General features: G+C 38.4%; 1 protein-coding gene across 1 annotated transcript in view; it reads left to right on the top strand.

Moving 5' to 3' along the window:
- MANBA (mannosidase beta) overlaps positions 1-19281 on the top strand; it is a gene marked incomplete at its 5' end in the record, with an annotated part of 112958 nt that overhangs the window by 40491 nt on the left and 53186 nt on the right. Inside the window, 4 exons of the mRNA XM_082653302.1 lie at positions 4152-4303; positions 13623-13740; positions 15343-15429; positions 18558-18725. Coding sequence (XP_082509428.1) covers positions 4152-4303; positions 13623-13740; positions 15343-15429; positions 18558-18725 — 525 coding nt within the window. The remainder of the gene's footprint in view (positions 1-4151; positions 4304-13622; positions 13741-15342; positions 15430-18557; positions 18726-19281) is intronic.

Raw genomic sequence — 19281 nt, 5'->3', positions numbered from 1 at the left:
ACTCCCTTCTGGCTTGTAGAGTTTCTGCTGAGAAATCAGCTGTTAACCTTATGGGAGTTCCCTTGTATGTTACTTGTTGTTTTTCCCTTGTTGCTTTCAATAATTTTTCTTTGTCTTTAATTTTTGTCAGTTTGATTACTATGTGTCTTGGCGTGTTTCTCCTTGGGTTTATCCTGTATGGGACTCGCTACGCTTCCTGGACTTGGGTGGCTATTTCCTTTCCCATGTTAGGGAAGTTTTCGACTATAGTCTCTTCAAATATTTTCTCTGGTCCTTTCTCTCTCTCTTCTACTTCTGGGACCCCTATAATGTGAATGTTGTTGTGTTTAATGTTGTCCCAGAGGTCTCTTAGGCTGTCTTCATTTCTTTTCATTCTTTTTTCTTTATTCGGTTCCACAGCAGTGAATTCCACCATTCTGTCTTCCAGGTCTCTTATCCATTCTTCTGCCTCTGTTATTCTGCTATTGATTCCTTCTGGTGTAGGTTTCATTTCAGTTATTGTATTGTTCATCTCTGTTTGTTTGTTCTTTAATTCTTCTAGGTCTTTGTTAAGCATTTCTTGCATCTTCTCGATCTTTGCCTCCATTCTTCTTCCGAGGTCCTGGATCATCTTCACTATCATTATTCTGAATTCTTTTTCTGGAAGGTTGCCTATCTCCAGTTCATTTAGTTGTTTTTCTGGCGTTTTATCTTGTTCCTTTTTCTGGTACATAGTCCTGTGCCTTTTCATCTTGTCTGTCTTTCTGTGAATGTGGTTTTTGTTCCACAGGCTGAAGGATTGTAGTTCTTCTTGCTTCCCATAATGGATTTTTTATCCATATATGTTATTGTAATATAATGCATTGGTTATTTGAAAAATGTTGGCGTCTAGAGATTTTTAAATGTTTTCAAATGTTAAACCATTTTAGTATATAAATCACATTCAAATTTGTTAACATTACCATTGATGACTTTTGGGAAGCTGTCAAGCTCATGGTTGTGTATACAAGTTTTACTAAATCCTAATTTTTAACTGTTACTTGCCTTGAACTGACAAGACTCACTTCAGTCATTTTCAAGAAAATGTCTACCAAGTCACCAAGTCTGAATAACCATAGTTTGTCTGGAAGTTCTTTCAAATTAAAAGAACCAGGTTTTATAAACCAGATGGCTAATTCAGCTTACAACTCAAACTGTGGCCCAGATACTTTTCCTTAAGACATCCATCGTGCGTGATGCTTTATTCATAGTTCCTATTTCATCATACAGTCTAGTACAGTGATGTGTACTCAAGGTTGGGGTTTAATAGAATTAATAATTTTTATTGCTTTATCAAGGACATCCTGAAGTGAAACTGCCCCCACCCGCTCCCCCTCCAATAATGCATGAAAGTGAAGGATACAGTGGCTACTAGCACAGTTTGGAGGCACTGCCTTGATTTTTGCCATGGCACCAGCAGTGTTACCCATTGTAAAACTCTCTCAGCTAATATGTGTGCTTCTCCAGCAAATGCAGTGTGAAAACCAACCCTACGAGATACTCTAGTGCTTTTTGTCATTGCTAGTTTTTAAAACATTATAATACGATGTCAAACAATGTATTACAACGTAATAAAGAATGTTAGCCTTTTGAAGAGTTTATCCATCTGAGTTTAAAATATTCAGTTCCTTTTTCTTTATACTTAGAATGATTGGTCTCAAAATGATACTACAACGTAACTGGCACCATAAATATTATTTTTAAGTGTTCCATTGCATAAGATACAATAAGATAAATTATTAACATCTACAAAGTGGAGGGCAGTATGGCTTTCATCACAATCTCATTTCTTATTTATCATTTCACCCAGTTTCTTTGGAGTAGATTCCTCCCTTCCTTGAGTCAGAAGACTCTCTGATATGTCAGTTTCATTTTTTTCAGCACTTTTAAATGTAGACAGTGTGGTTGTAGGTGAGAATGTTAGTCTTCTAATCCCATTTTAAGATAACAATTTAAGACAAAAATTAGGGAAAAGCATATTAAAAGTAAGTTTTCTTTTAGAATGAGATAAAATATTGTTTAAATGAGTCTCAATTAAAATTTGTTTTTATTTGAAAACTTAAGAATATTACATGAAACAGTTAACAAAAGTACCTAGTCCTTTTGTGTTTCTGTGTAAGTTGCAAGGAAAACTTTGAGATTCAAAATAAGAATTTATTGAACAGTAATGAGGCTACAGAGATTATAGCAGGAATAACCAGCGGCAGCTAGTAAGAGCACAGTAGTACTGAGAACAAATTGAGTTAATCTCTGGAAATGTACCTCTTCATACCCTCAACCTCTGCTAGAGAAGTAGAACACACCAGAATACACAAGCACACATTCCATTAGCTGTCAGAATGACCATGTCATTACACATCACATAGCTTCTGGAAAATTCCACTGTACACTCAAAAGAGAGTAAGAGTGAAAAGGCAAATGATGTTTTAGCTTTACTGTGAAAATAATTTTGAACTCAGGAACCCCCTTGAAAGGTTCCCAGGGATCTCATATGGTCCCCTGGCCACATTTAAAGAACTGCTGTTCTAGATGTTTGAATCTACCATCAAGATGTTTTAAAAGTTACCTCTGGGGCTTCCCTGGTGGTGCAGTGGTTGAGGGTCCACCTGCTGATGCAGGGGACACGGGTTCGTGCCCCGGTCCGGGAAGATCCCACATGCCGCGGAGTGGCTGGGCCTGTGAGCCATGGCCGCTGAGCCTGCACTTCTGGAGCCTGTGCTCCACAACTGGAGAGGCCACAACAGTGAGAGGCCCGTGTACCGCAAAAAAAAAAAAAAGTTACCTCTGGCAGTAACCATTATTTTTTTGCATCCTAAAACAGGTGTAGTAATTCCATGTCAAGATCCTCCTCATCCAGGCCTTGTTCCGTGGCTTCTCATAAAGTTAACTCTGATATCTTTTGTCATGTCATATTAATTAGGGCAAGAGTCAGAAAGTGGAAGAATGGTGGACCTTTTATTACATGAAATAAGTTGATTTATTAATTATTTTTAACTAGAGAAGAAATGCATAATCTTGGTTTAAAGACAGGGCTTTGTTGGTATAGAAATGTGTCTCTCAGTACTTGATCCAGTTTATGGCTGGAAAGAATGAAGATTTGGATAAGAATGTCAATCTTTGCTATCTAGGGTCTTGCTGCTCACTTCTTAACTGTAGGGAAACCTGGCTGGACTGTCACAGGGACAAAGGTCTCAGCTTCTTCTCACGTAGCAAGGATAACACTGGACTGTGTGCTTCCATCTTTTCTTCCAGTTGGAGCACCACTTACATCTCCAGTCTCCATACCAGTGCTGTCTCAGACATTGAGTTTGATGTGATAATTAGTTAGGATTAAATTGCCCATTAAGCAAAATGACTTTATAATAATGTGCTATCAAAACTGGAAAGTTGTTAGATTATGAAATACCTTGTATTGTATTTCTTTGATTCTAAAATTCATGTTTTGGCACATTTTAATAACACTGAAATGAGAATGTGTTTTTCAAAGATGCATCAGATTAACTGGTGACATATTTTCCCCACTTTTGTGAAATAGTATCAGTTTTTATTTTAATTTTGAAGTGTTATCTCAAATATATTTCTTTTGACATAATTGCAAATGCCTACATCTTGGGGAAGGCTACAGTATATTTCACTCTTCAATGGTTTCTGTATTTTTCTTTTCAAAGAGAAATAACAGGACCTGGCAATAATTTCTTTATATATATTTTTTCTAAAATGTGCATTTCCATATTAAGTACTTCATAGCAGATAGAAAATTAACACTAATTTATGTTCCTGTAAACTGCTCAGAAGTTTACTTTAAAAAAAATCTCTTTTGGGGACTTCCCTGGTGGCACAGTGGTTGAGGGTCCGCCTGCCGATGCAGGGGACAGGGGTTCATGCCCTGGTCTGGGAGGATCCCACATGCCGCGGAGCAGCTGGGCCCGTGAGCCATGGCCACTGAGCCTGCGCGTCCGGAGCCTGTGCTCCGCAGAGGGAGAGGCCACAGCAGTGAGAGGCCCGCGTACCGCAAAAAAAAAAAAAAACTCTTTTACTTATTTTTTTAAGGCTATAGTAAACAATACAGTTTGGTTTTGTCATATGCTTATGTTTTAAATTTCATATTTATTATTTAATTCTGTTAATAACAGGTTTATTTTAGGACAGTGGAACTCATAGAAGAGCCCATAAAAGGATCCCGTGGTCTGAGTTTCTACTTCAAAATTAATGGACTTCCAATATTTCTGAAAGGCTCGAATTGGATTCCCCCAGATTCATTCCAGGATCGAGTAACCTCTGCCTTGTAAGTTATCATCTTTTATTTCTTGTTCCTCTTCATATTATCAGTCCCACAGAGCTTAAGAGCTACTCATTTTAACTTTTTTTAGTTCCAGTGGAAGGAACCAAGAGGTAATATATAATTCTAGGATGATGGAAATTTTAGAAAGGATTTTAAAATCACTTATTTCATTCTCATGAGCTATAGGTAGTCTTACAGCTAAACTATTTGAGACTGCTGAAATCATCCAACGTTTATAGATTTTTTCTAGAGGAACAAGAAAATGACTAATGCACATTTTGGATAGTTAGCCCCTTTGGGGGAAAAATATGATTAAATTTGGATTTTTTTCTTTTTTTTTTTTGAAGAATGCCTTTTTTTTTTTTTGCACACTTAAAAAGAAATAGGAACCCATATTTACCTTTTCATGCTAAGGTATTTGCACATTCTTTCAATTTTACCTTAATAAAGAGAACTAAAGAAATTTAAAAATTCAAAGTGTTTTTCTGAAGCTTTGAGAATAGAATTTAACAAGAAAGTATTTCCTGATTAGGTTTATAAACTACTATCTTTGTAACAGTGAAAATAAGCTTTGTGAAGTGAAAATAAACACATTTAACTTATTTAAATGTACAAACATGCATTGACGTATATCTTATGTTTAGAATGTAGATGTGGCTGGTAAGTAAACTCTAATTTTGCCAAAAGTTGTAGTAATATCCTTTTACTTCAAAATGTGTATAATGTTTTGAATTTCATATGAAAATGCAATCATTCTCCAGACACAACACAGATAATTTGCTGACTCTTCTCCTTTTCAAATGCTCCTTTCCACTCCTGGCAGGTTGGCAGTGGCTGTACAGCACAGTTGGGTCAATTAGTAAACCTGCCCATAGGTAGCTTTGCTGGGAGCACAGTGCTCTGAGTGTGTGGTCATCCTGTTATTGGCCTTTCTCCTTCCTTTCTGAATGCTGTTCTGGAAATGGAGGGTACATACTCTCAACGTGGCTGCAAATTTCTGTACTTACCTGCGGGTGATGTCAATAGAAATTGGAAACGCAGAAAGGAAGTTTACTAGATAAAGGAATACTGGACTGGAGGAATTGTAAAAAGGAATGAGGGAGAGCTAAATACTAATATTCAAAATTTGATTTTTATCATATAGTTTGAAATGGTTATATAAAATAAGCACATACTTTCCAAGGTTTACAGTATTTTTCTACAGGAGTAACTTTAAGACAAAAATTTAGGAGGATTCAAGATGGCGGAGGAGTAGGTAGACGTGGAGTTCATCTCTCTCCATGGATGCATCAGGAATACATCTACAGATGCAACAATTCTCACTGAACGTCAGTTGAAAACTAGCAGAAGACCTTGGACAATGTAAAGGACTATAAAGATCCCTGCATAACTGGGTAGGATGGAAAAAAGGAAGGGAGAAAGAGGAGGAGAGGAAGTGGAATGGGACCTGCACCCTTGGGAGGGGGAGCTGAAGCAGAGGAGAGATTCCCGAATGCGGAGAAACCCCCTCTGTAATGGGGATACCCCCTCTCCGATGGGGAAATCCACTGGGACAGAATGGAAGCATTTGACGCTGTCGGAAGAGCTTGAAGCTGCTGATCTGTGGCAGACGGAACAGAGTGAGAACTACACAGACGGTCCGTACCTCGGCCCTATGTGCCCCGCACTGGGATGTGTGTTCACAGGTGTGCAAGGGGGCTGGGAGCTGGTGTGTGGGGATTGGAGAACAGGCCCAGAGCGAGAACTGCTGTTGGTTGTGGGGAGACGGACTGAGAGGATGGGAGGGAAGAAGTCCGCAGCAGGGAATGCCTATGGAGGAAGACTGGACAGCCATGGAAGCAGGGCACTACTGCTGAGTCCCACGCAGGTGGAAGAGCCACTATTGTAACCTCTCTCTCCCCACATGTCGCCTCCTGCCGACGACAATAAAAGAAGCCTGCTCAGGGCTGGCTCTTTTGTGCTGGTTGTGAGACATAAAAAAGCCCCCTCAGAGCTGGCCCTCACGTGCTGGCTGCAGGGCAATTAAAAAAATAAACAACCACCCTCTCAGGGCTGGCCCTTACATGCCTTAGGCTGGGTGCCAGAAAAACCCCAGCCAGGGCTGGCCCTCACATGCCTTATGCTGGGCCCTGGAAAAGGCCCTCACTAGGGCCATATCTCTTGCACCCATGGCTGCCGGCTCCCCTGTGCATTTGGTGCCGCTGGGGCTCCTGTGATCCAAGCAGTCATACCACCTCTACACCCGGTTCTCACAGGGCCAGACCCAAGAGCTCCAAGGCAGCCTCAGGACCGGACTCCTGTGGGTGGACCACACGCAGAGGTGGGGATAAAACCAAAGCTGAACCCCAGGGATGGGGTGACTAAGGAAGAGGATGGAAAATATTTCCATCAGCTGTACAAGCTGCAGATTAAATCCCCATGGTCAGCTAGGAAGACCCTGTGTCTATGGAACATCTGAGTAGACAATGAGTGTTCCCAAAATGAAAACGGTCCAGCTCTGGCAGCTGTGGACTTTGGGGGCAGCACACGCAGGAAGTGGGCCACATCAGAGTCAGAGGGGTCCCCACAGGGCCCACAGCAGTTCTGGAGACCAGCCCAGAGGCAGAGGAGGGGCTCCTGGGGAGGCGGAGGGGGACTATGGCTCACTGAGTGTGCAAGGACCTTCACAGCAGATACCCCAGGGAAACATAATTATTACTATTAATTTTATTATGTTTTGATTCATTCTGTTGTTGGTTCTGGCTTCTTTTTTTATTTTTCCTTTGGTTTCTTTTTCTTTCTTTTTTTGTTTGTTCTTGTTTTAGTTTTTTTTTTTTATTTAGTCTTTTGGGATCTCTGTGTTTTATAACATATTTTTTTTTATACATTTCTATTTTTACTTTGCTTTTCTGTTGTTCTGTGTTCTTTTCCCTAATTTTTTTCTTCCTCTTTTTCTTCAGTTTTTTTTTAATATTTCCATTTCTATTTTGCTTTTCTGTTCTGTGTTTTTTCCCTTTTTATTTTATTATTATTATTTTTAAATCATTGTTATCAGTTTGTTCTATTTCCTTGCTTTATTCTTCAGTGGGCACACTGCTTTGGTTTTGTTTTTAGGTTATGTGTTTCTGTTAGTATTAATCCTAGTTGATTTCATTTTTGAGTTCTATTTGTCTGGCTGTTCTCTTGCTTTTTGTTTTATTTGCCTCTGTTTTTGTTTCTTTTACGTGTGTGTGTATTTCCTTGTTTCTGTTTGTTTGGTTTTGTTTTTAACATTTCTCTGGGGTTTTGTTTGTCTTTTTTTTTTAAATATATTTTCTACTTTATTATTACTTTTTTAGATTTCTGTTTCTATGTTGCTTTTCTGTTCTGTCTTCTTTCCCCTTTCTCTTTCTCTTCTTTTTCTTCTTTAAAATGTCATTTTTTTCAGTTTTGTTTCCTTGCTTCATTCTTCGGTTGGCACTCTGCTGTGGTTTTGTTTTTTGGTGTTGGGTTTTTGTCGGCTTTCTTCTTAATTGCTTGATTTTGTCTTGGGTTCTTTTGTTTGTCTGGTTATTCGCTTGCTATTTGCTTTACTTGGTTCTGTTTTTGCTTCTTTTGTGTGTGAGCATTTCCTTGTTTCTGTTTCTATTTGTTTGATTTTACTTTTTACCATTTGTCTGGGGTTTTGTTAGACTTTGTTTTCTTTTTTTTTAAACCCCTTTATTGCCGGGACAAGCGACTTGCAGGGTGTTGGTCCCTCGACCAGAAGTCGGGCCTGAGGCTCTGGAGTGGGAACACTGAGTCCAGGATGCTGGACCAGTAGAGAATTCCCAGCCCCAGGGAAGATTAATCTCGGAGAGCTCTCACGGAGGCCTCTATCTGAATCCAAGACCCAGCTTCACCCAACTGCCAGCAGCTCCCAGTGCTGGACGCCTCACAACAAACAACAAGACAGGAACACAAATGCACCCATCAGCACACAGACTACCTAAAGCCATACTAAGCTCACAGACACCCCAAAGCATACCACCTGACACGGCCCTACTCACCAGAGGGAAAAGACTCAGCTTCACCCACCAGAACGCAGGCACCATTCCCTCCCATCAGGAAGCCTGCACAAGACACTGGACCAACCCCACCACCGGGCAGAGAACAGAAGCAAGAGGACCTACGACCCTGCAGCCGAGGGAAAGGAGACCTCAAATACTGTAAATTACACAAAATGAGAAGACAGAGAAATATCTTACAGGCAAAGGAGCAAGATAAAAACCCACAAGACCAAATAAATGAGGAGGAAATAGGCAAAGTACCTGAAAAAGAATTCAGAGTAATGATAGTAAAGATAATTCGAAATCTTGGAAATATAATAGACAAAATACAAGAAATATTTAACAAGGACCTAGAAGATCTAAAGAGCAAACAAACAGTAATGAACAGCACAATAACTGAAATTAAAAATACTCTAGGGCTTCCCTGGTGGTGCAGTGGTTGAGAGTCTGCCTGCCGATGCAGGGGACATGGGTTTGTGTCCACATGCCGTGGAGCGGCTAGGCCCGTGAGCCATGGCCGTTGAGCCTGCACGTCCAGAACCTGTGCTCCACAACAGGAGAGGCCACAACAGTGAGAGGCTTACATACCGCAAAAAAAAAAAAAAAAAAAAAAAAAAATACTCTAGAAGGAATCAATAGCAGAATAACTGAGGCAGAAGAACGGATAAGTGAGCTGGAAGATAGAATGGTGGAAATAACTGCCACAGAGCAGAATAAAGAAAAAAGAATGAAAGGAATGGAGGACAGTCTCAGAGACCTCTGGGACAACACTAAACACACCAACGTTCGAATTAAAGGTGTCCCAGAAGAAGAAGAAAAAAAGAAAGGGTCTGAGAAAATATTTGAAGAAATTATAGTTAAAAACTTCCCCAACGTGGGAAAGGAAACAGTCAAGTCCAGGAAATGCAGAGAGTCGCGTACAGGATAAACCCAAGGAGAAACACGCTGAGACACATATGAATGAAACAAAAATTAAACACAAAAAATATTAAAATCAGCAAGGGAAAAGCAACAAATAATATACAAGGGAATCCCCATAAGGTTAACAGCTGATCTTTCAGCAGAAACTCTACAGGCCAGAAGGGAGTGGCAAGATATATTTAAAGTGATGAAAGGGAAAAACCTACAACCAAGATTACTCTACCCAGCAAGGATCTCATTCAGATTTGACATAGAAATCAAAAGCTTTACAGACAAGCAAAAGTTAAGAGAATTCAGCATCACCAACCAGCTTTACAACAAATGCTAAAGGAACTTCTCTAGGCAGGAAACACAAGAGAAGGAAAAGACCTACAAAAACAAACCCAAAACAATTACGAAAATGGTAATAGGAATATGCATATCAATAATTACCTTAAATGTAGATGGATTAAATGCCCCAACGAAAAGACACAGACTGGCTGAATGGATATGAAAACAAGATCCGTATATATGCTGTCTACTAGAGACCAACTTCAGACCTAGGGATACATACAGACTGAAAGTGAGGGGATGGAAAAAGACATTACATGCAAATGGGAATTAAAAGAAAGCTGGAGTAGCAATACTCATATCAGACAAAAAAGACTTTAAAATAAAAACTACTATAAGAGACAACGAAGGACACTATATGATCAAGGGATCAATCCAAGAAGAAGATATAACAATTGTAAATATCTATGCATCCAACATAGGAGCACCTCAATACATAAGGCAAATGCTAACAGCCATAAAAGGGGAAATCAACAATAACACAGTAATAGTAGGGTGACTTTAACACCCCACTTACACCAATGGACAGATCATCCAAAGTGAAAATAAACAAGGAAACACAAGCTTTAAATAACACATTAGACCAGATGGACTTAATTGCTATTTATGGGACATTCCATCCAAAAACAACAGAATACACTTTCTTCTCAACTGCACACGGAACATTCTGCAGGATAGATCACATTTTGGGTCACAACTCAAGCCTCAGTAAATTTAAGAAAATTGAAATCATATCAAGAATCTTTTCTGACCACAACATTATGAGACTAGATATCAATGACAGGAAAAGAACTATAAAAAATACAAACGCATGGAGGCTAAACAATACGCTACTAAATAACCAAGAGATCACTAAAGAAATCAAAGAGGAAATCAAAAGTACCTAGAAACAAATGATAATGAAAACATGATGACCCAAAACCTATGGGATGCAGCAAAGGCAGTTCTAAGAGGGAAGTTTATAGCAATACAATCCTACCTCAAGAAATAAGAAAAATCTGAAGTAAACAACCTAACCTTATACCTAAAGCAATTAGAGAAAAACAAAAAAACCCCAAAGTTAGCAGAAGAAAAGAAATCATAAAGATCAGATCAGAAATAAAGGAAAAAGAAATGAAGGACACAATAACAAATATCAGTAAAACTAAAAGCTGGTTCTTTGAGAAGATAAACAAAATTGATAAACCATTAGCCAGACTCATCAGGAAAAAAAGGGAGAAGGCTCAAATCAACAGAGTTAGAAATGAAAAAGGAGAAGTAACAACTGACACTGCCGAAATACAAAGTGTTATAGACTACTACAACCAACTCTATGCCAATAAAATGGACAACCTGGATTAAATGGACAAATTCTTAGAAAAGGACAACCTTCGAAGACTGAAACAGGAAGAAATAGAAAACATGAACAGACCAATCACAAGTAATGAAATTGAAACTGTGATTAACGATATTCCAACAAATAAAAGCCCAGGGCTAGATGGCTTCACAGGCAAATTCTGTCAAACATTTAGAGAAGAGCTAACACCTATCCTCAAACTCTTCCAAAATATAGCAGAGGGAGGAACACTCCCAAACTCATTCTATGAGGCCAACATCACCCTGATACCAAAACCAGACAAAGATGTCGCAAGGAAAGAAAATTACAGGCCAGTATCACTGATGAACATAGATGCAAAAATCCTCAACAAAATACTAGCAAACAGAATCCAACAACCCATTAAAAGGATGATACACCATGATCACGTGGGGTTTATCCCAGGAATGCAAGGATTCTTCAACATATGCAAATCAGTCCATGTGATACACCATATTAACAAACTGAAGGATAAAAACTATATGATCATCTCAATAGATGCAGAAAATAACATTCCATTGTACATATGTGCCACATCTTCTTTATCCATTCATCTGTTATGGGCATTTAGGTTGCTTCCATGTCCTGGCAATTGTAAATAGTGCTGCAATGAACATTGTGGTACATGTATCTTTTTGAATTATGGTTTTCTCAGGATATACGGCCAGTAGTGGGATTGCTGGGTCATATGGTAGTTCTATTCAGTGCAATCCCTATCAGATTACCAATGGTATTTTTCATAGAACTAGGACAAAAAATTTTACAGTTTGTATGGAAACACATAAGACCCCGAATAGCCAAAGCAATCTTGAGAAAGAAAAACGGAGCTGGAGGAATCAGGCTCCCTGACTTCAGACTATACTACAAAGCTACAGTAATCAAGACAGTATGGTACTGGCACAAAAACAAAAATATATATCAATGGAAATGGGTAGAAAGACCAGAGATAAACCCACGCTCACCTTATCTTTGACAAAGGAGGCAAGAATATACAATGGAGAAAAGACAGTCTCTTCAACAAGTGATGCTGGGAAAACTGGTCATGTAAAAAATGAAATTAGAACACTTCCTAACACCATACACAAAAATAAACTCAAAATGGATTAAAGACCTAAATGTAAGGCCAGACACTGTAAAACTCTTAGAGGAAAACATAGGCAGAACACTCTGTGACATAAATCACAGCAAGATCCTTGTTGACCCACCTCCTAGAGAAATGGAAATAAAAACAAAAGTAAACAAATGGGACGTAATGAAACTTAAAAGCTTTTGCACAACAAAGGAAACCATGAACAACACGAAAAGACAACCCTCAGAATGGGAGAAAATATTTGCAAATTAAGCAACTGACAAGGATTAATCTCCAAAATTTACAAGCAGCTCATGCAGCTCAATATCAAAAAAGGAAACAACACAATCCAAAAATGGGCAGAAAACCTAAATAGACATTTCTCCAAAGAAGACATACAGATTGCCAACAAACATATGGAAGCATGCTCAACATTCCTGATCATTAGAGAAATGCAAATCAAAACTACAATGAGGTATCACCTCACACCAGTCAGAATGGCCATCATCAAAAAATCTACAAATGATAAATGCTGGAGATGGTGTGGAGAAAAGGGAACCCTCTTGCACTGTTGGTGGGAATGTAAATTGTTACAGCCACTATGGAAAACAGTATGGAGCTTCCTTAAAAAACTACAAATAGAACTACCATATGACCCAGCAATCACACTACTGAGCACATACCCTGAGAAAAGCATAATTCAAAAAGAGTCGTGTACCACAATATTCATTGCAGCTCTGTTTACAATAGCCAGGACATGGAAGCAACCTAAGTGTCCATCGACAGATGAATGGATAAAGAAGATGTGGCACATATATACAATGGAATATTACTCAGCCATAAAAAGGAACGAAATTGAGTTATTTGTAATAAGGTGGATGGACCTAGAGTCTGTCATACAGAGTGAAGTAATTCAGAAAGAGAAAAACAAATACTGTATGCTAATGCACATATATGGAATCTAAAGAAACGGTACTGATGAACCTAGTGGCAGGGCAGGAATAAAGACGCAGATGTAGAGAACTGACTTGAGGACACAGGGGGTGAAGGGGAAGCTGGGATGAAGTGGAAGAGTAGCACATATATACACTACCAAGTGTAAAATAGCTAGTGGGAAGCAGCTGCATAGCACCGGGAAATCAGCTCAATGCTTTGTGTTGGCCTAGAGGGGTGGGATAGGGAGGGTGGGAGGGAGGCTCAAGAGGGAGGGGATATGGGGATATATGTATACTGATTCACTTTGTTGTACAACAGAAACTAACACAACATTGTGAAGCAATTATATTCCAATAAAGATATTAAAAAATACATATAGAAAAAACAAAAAGAAAACAAACAAAAATTTAGTTTTAAAAATAGTGTAATAGCATGACTGAAATTTGGAAGGCAGAGAAAAGATTTCACCCGTAATTTTTCTGTAGGTTTGTTTATTTAATGTGGTCACAGTTAATGTGTATATAATTTTGTCTCACTTTCTTCACTTAGCGTTGTATCCAAACCATCATTATTTAAAAATGTGTCCTTCTAACAGCTATTTGAAATGTGTTTATCAACCACAATGTGGTTTTTTTATCTTTTTTTTTTTTTTTTAACATCCCCAAGGTTTCAAATTGGCATTTGTTTTTAAAACTTCTTCTGTAGATTACGGCTCCTTTTGCAGTCTGTTGTGGATGCTAACATGAATGCTCTCCGGGTTTGGGGAGGAGGAATTTATGAGCAGGATGAATTCTATGAACTCTGTGATGAACTAGGAATAATGGTGAGTAATTGACAGCTCATTATTTTCTTTGTTGATTTGTTACTGTATCCTCAGTTTGACCTCCAGTGTTCTGAGTGGGTGATATTGCCTATTCCTTTGTGTTTTTTTTTTCATTGAAGTGTAGTTGATTTACAATGTTATGCTAGTTTCAGGTGTACAGTGAAGTGATTCAGTTATACATATATATGCATATTCTTTTCCTTTATGGTTTATTACAGGATATTGAATATAGTTCCCTATGCTACACAGTAGGACCTTGTTGTTTATCTATTTTATATATAGTAGTTTGTATCTGCTAATCCCAAACTCCTAATTTATCCTTCCCCAGCTCCTTCCCCTTTGATAATCATAAGTTTGTTTTCTATGTCTGTGTTTCTGTGTCATAAATAAATTCATTTGTGTCATATTTTAGATCCCACGTATAAGTGATATCATAGCCCATTCCTTCTTTTCTCAGAGTGAGGAATGATGTTCCACTTTTCTGCAAAGGAATAAATGGCATCTTGCAAACCCTGAGCCATAGTTGATAGTGAATATCATAATTATTTTAAATGATAGACATTCTGCATATTGGCTATATCTAAGCATATATCTATATTTTCTTTGTAATTTTCTTTGTGATAGGAGGGTAAGCATAAAAAAGAAAATAAAATATTAAAAAGTTTTAACTTTAAGGAGATCTAACAAGACCTAGAGAGAAGAAAAATGATAAAATTAAATTTTAATAGCTGTGCTTAATATTGTCATTAAGTACTCTGAACATAGTTTGCATTGGTGAGGGTTAAGCAAAGGAAATATAGTCTTTTAGTTCTAGTATTACAGTTCTAAAATATAAAGCACTTCATAGCAGAGTAGTAATTTTAATAATATTGACAATGCTCATGGTCATGATGATGTGACAATATGCTGTAATATTCCAGACATTGTTCTCAGTGCTCTGCAGCTATTATTTTATTTTAGCTTCATGCCCACTCTATGAGGTAGTTACTGTTGTTCTCTATCCCCATTTTACAGGTAGGAAAACTGACATGTGGAGAAGTTAACTAGCCCAAACTCACACAGTGGGTATATGGTGGAACTGAAGTTCTGAGTCAGGCCAACTACTGCGTCGTAATGGCCTCCCTAGCAATGCACTTAAGTGGTTTCATTTCTAAACTGTCCATGTAGTAATCCTTTTGGCCATGAAGTTAATTCCTTTATAAACAAAATACGTTTCTTAACAGTCTGGGCCATCACTCAGTACCAAATTCCTGGTGAAAATCAGAGTGAATCAGGAGTGAGAAGGGGTTGGGAGAAAGCTTCTTACTGAATTTCATATTCCCCTCAGCACAAGCACTGTTTCATTATTTGAATTCCCTTTTCTTCTTTTTCTTTTCTGCCTACCTAACATTTTCTCTTCTCAGGTTTCCCTACAGTTCCAGAGAGTCTGTGAGTGCCTTTCCCAGTACCTCATGCTTTGTGATGCTCAAATGATCACACTCATTGGGCTAAGTTGATTTTTCATTTGCATGAAAGATAATGCCCAAAGTTCAGAATGAAGAATTTCTTTCTGGGCAGTAAAATCTATGGAAGTGCTATATTGCCTTTTATTTGATTTGATAGGTATGGCAGGATTTTATGTTTGCCTGTGCACTTTACCCAACTGATCAGGATTTCATGGATTCAGTGAGAGCAGAAGTTTCTTACCAGGTATGTTATTACCATTTCAAGTAGAAGTAAAGGCTTAAGTTTTAGTTCTGCCTTTTGTTAAACCTCTCCTTGTTTCTTCTTTTTAAAAAAAATTTTATTGAAATATAGTTGATTTACAGTGTTGTGTTTAGTTTCTTCTCCTTGTTTCTTTTTGTTGTTCTCTTTACTAAATCCCATGAAAAAAATCAGTCAGGTAATTGACTACCTAGGCGATTCCACCCAGTCTCATGACTTTAACTCTTCCTATTGGCTGATGACTGTCAGATTTATTCCTGGCCCTGACTCATCTGCTGAATTCCTCGTTCTTATTATCCAGCTGCCTACTTGGTGCCTCTACTTGGAGGTCTAATAGGAATCTCAAATGTAACATGTCCAAACCAAACTTATATTACCTTCCCCAGACTTGCTTTTCTTGCAGTTTTCCCCACCTCAATAAATGGCGATGCCAGTCTTTGAATTTCTCAGGTCAAAAATTTTAAGTGATTCTTGACTCCTTGATTTCTTTTACATTCCACATATAAGCACTTTTATATTTATAGATCTATGAATGCAAAGAAGTGATTGTATCCTAGCTCTGTCCACTGAAAAGACCTAGAAACAGTGAACAACCTAGTCATATTGAGCATTCTTATATTGAAATAATCCCACTAAGAGAAGGGTTCTTAGAGAAATGGCTGATACCAAGTCTGGGACAGGAAGTATACTAGATGGTCCTGAAATATTTTGGCATACCAATAACAAGGAAACTATCAAAGATACGTTAAAAGAACTTTGATGAGACTCTGACCAACCAAAAGTGGGACAACTTGAAATTCAATAAGGATAAGAATGTCAGTGGATTGAAATCCATCAAGTATGTTAAAATCCACGAGTTCGTAATTAGAGTGTCTGTGAATGTATTTTTGTGTGAAAACACAAAAGAAATGAAAAAAAAAGATTATTATAACATTCAAGATAGTGGTTACTTTTGGAAGGAAGGAGGGGCTACGATTAGGAAGGGGTACATGAGGGCTTCTGGGGTGCTTGGTAAAGTTTTCTTTCTTTGGCTGGATTGTGTGTTATAAGTGTGATTGCCTTATAATAGTTCACCATGTCATAATTTGTTTTCTGTAGTTTTCTGAAGTTTAGAGAATGAACATTGAATCATCCCTTGCTCAGAGCCCTCCAGATAAAATTAAAGGTCCTCACCATGCACTATCCTGTCTCAGCCTCCCTCTCCAGCCTCATCAAGCGCCGTTTTCCCCGTACTCTCTGTGCCCCGGAGCGCCTTCTCTATTACCCTCTCCTGTGGACCACCTCGCTCGTGTTTTTCTGGCCCGTCTCACCTTGGGCATGACTCTCTGGGAAGAAGCTTTCTATGTCTGCAAGTCTAGATTAGGTCATTTTCCCTTTGTGACATACATCACACTTGAAATTACGTTTTTGATATTTTGTCACTGCATCAAAATTATAATATCCCTGAGGCCTAGGGCATGTTCCTCCCTGTATGTCCCCATGATCTGGCTGTTTTATTCATCAGATGTATAGATGGATGGATGAATGAATAACTTTTAAAATATTAATTATAGTTATGTAGGTTGTAAACATGTCAGTTTTATTTTTAATTTTCTGTCACACAAGTAAAATATGATATCTATGTGTTTTCAGTTCTTTTATATATTTTAAAGAGGAGAACTTTTTAATTGCAGAGTTTATTAAAATTTTAAAGTAAAGCTCACCGGAAAATTCTAGGTCAGTTCGAAGGGTGTGTGTAGCACAGAGTCACTGAAGCTTTTTGTCTCTTCAGTATCTGTATTTGTGTTTTCATCAGTACCATAAACATGCCTGACACAGTTGGTCACAGCCCTCACTTACGTGGGCATATACAGAGGCAAATAAGGAAATACTGTTTATAAGACTGGTTAAGAAAAAACACAAGACTTTAATTTTTTTAATGAGATATCTCTCTTTAAGATATTCTTACTGCGTCTCTACTTCATGTATGGGTTACTTGGCATATTGAATGGAGACCACGGAGAGAACATCAGCTGGGATCCATCACGTAATCGTCCATTACAGTGCAAGAGAAGCTATAAATACCAATGAGGTTATATTGCTGAAACATGTTTGAAAAGAATTTCCCTTGACTGTTGACGCACTCTGTTGTTGGCAAAGAGCTTTAATTGCCTTCTTCTGCTGGGCTACATCTTCCAGTGTGTCAGAAGAACTGGATCCTTTCACGTTTATGTAGGGCGGGCAGTGAGCCCAGTTCACTCAGACCTCAACTCTTAAGGCAGGCAGGATATTCAGATTCCCTAATTTCTTCTTCTATGTTTAGATATATTCAGTGACTTACTTGTAGTTGTGGCTTGCGGGCTGTAGAGCACAGGCTCGGTAATTTTGTCGCACGGGCCCAGTTGCTCTGCAGCATGTGGGATCTTCCCGGACCAGGGCTTGAACCCGTGTCCCCTGCATTGGCAGGCGGATTCTTAACCACTGTGCCACCAGGGAAGTCCAGTTGATTTCCTAAGACAGGACATTGATAGTTATTTCAGGGGACAGCCTCTTGATGTCCTAATCTTTTTTCCTTTAGAATATTCCATATATTTGTCCTTAACTTTCAGAGTGTCTCTGGTACTCACTTGCTTTGTAAAACCCTCTCTAACTGTCCTGGTTTTCTGATCTTGGTGGAAACTGTGTGGGAACTTCAGTTCCTCTCTCAGCGGTAGTGTTTGTTCTGCCTCATTTCTTTCTTCACAGAAAACTCCAACTTGCTCTTGAGAAGCTAAGCCCTGTAACGTAACTTCTCCTGCCTTTTGTATTTCTTAGAACCTTTTTGTGGCAAGTCAGATAACGATGAGGTTGATTTATTTTTCTCTTTTAATGAAAGGGATTACAATTTCTTTAGTTATATGGCGAGAAGAGGAACCCTATTTTCTCAATGTTTATAAAGTCTAGATAAAAAGAATCTCAGCGATTTCTTAAAATGTCTTCCCACATGTAACATTACTGCTCATTTTCTGATGAGTTCCTGGCACGTAAAAATACATGTGCAGAAAGACAATGGCTGTAACTTTATGAGTACTTACAGCTCTGAGCTCTCTTATGTTGAGCATTTGAAAACTATTTTATGTTTTCTTTAATTTTAGGTCAGGAGACTGAAATCTCATCCCTCCGTCATCACATGGAGTGGAAATAATGAAAATGAAGCAGCTTTGATGTTGAATTGGTATGATATACAGTCCAGCAACCTGTCCACCTACATCGATGATTATGTGACACTGTATGTGAAAAACATCCGAAGGATTGTCTTCGAAGTAAGTTCAGACATACCTTGGAGATGTTGCAGGATCGGTTCCAGATACCACAATAGAGAGAATATTGCGATAAAGCTAGTCACATGAATTTTTGGTTTCCCAGTGCATAGAAAAGCTACGTTTACACTATACTGTAGTCTATTAAGTGTACAATAGCATTATGTCTTAAAAAACAATGTACATACCTTAATTTAAAAAATACTTCATTGGTAAAAATGGCTAATCATTATCTGAGCCTTCAGCGAGTCATAATTTCTTTGCTGCTGGAGGGCTGTGCCTCGATGTTGATGCTGCCGACTGATCAGGGTGGTGGCTGCTGAGGGCTGGGGTGGCCATGGGAATTTCTCAAAATGAGACAGCGACCAAGTTTGCCACATCGATCGACTCTTCCTTTTAGGAGCTGTTTTTCTGTAGCATGCAAGGCTGTTTGATAGCATTTTACCCACAGTAAAACTTCTTTCAAAACTGGAGTCAATTCTCTGAAACTCTGCCATTGCTTTATCAACTAAATTTATGTGATGTTCTCAATTCTTTGTTACCATTTCAGCAGTCTTTA

This window comes from Grampus griseus (genome assembly GCF_964374135.1).
Source record: "Grampus griseus genome assembly, chromosome: 4".
Lineage (NCBI taxonomy): Eukaryota > Metazoa > Chordata > Mammalia > Artiodactyla > Delphinidae > Grampus > Grampus griseus.
This window is presented reverse-complemented; position numbering and strand designations above follow the sequence as displayed.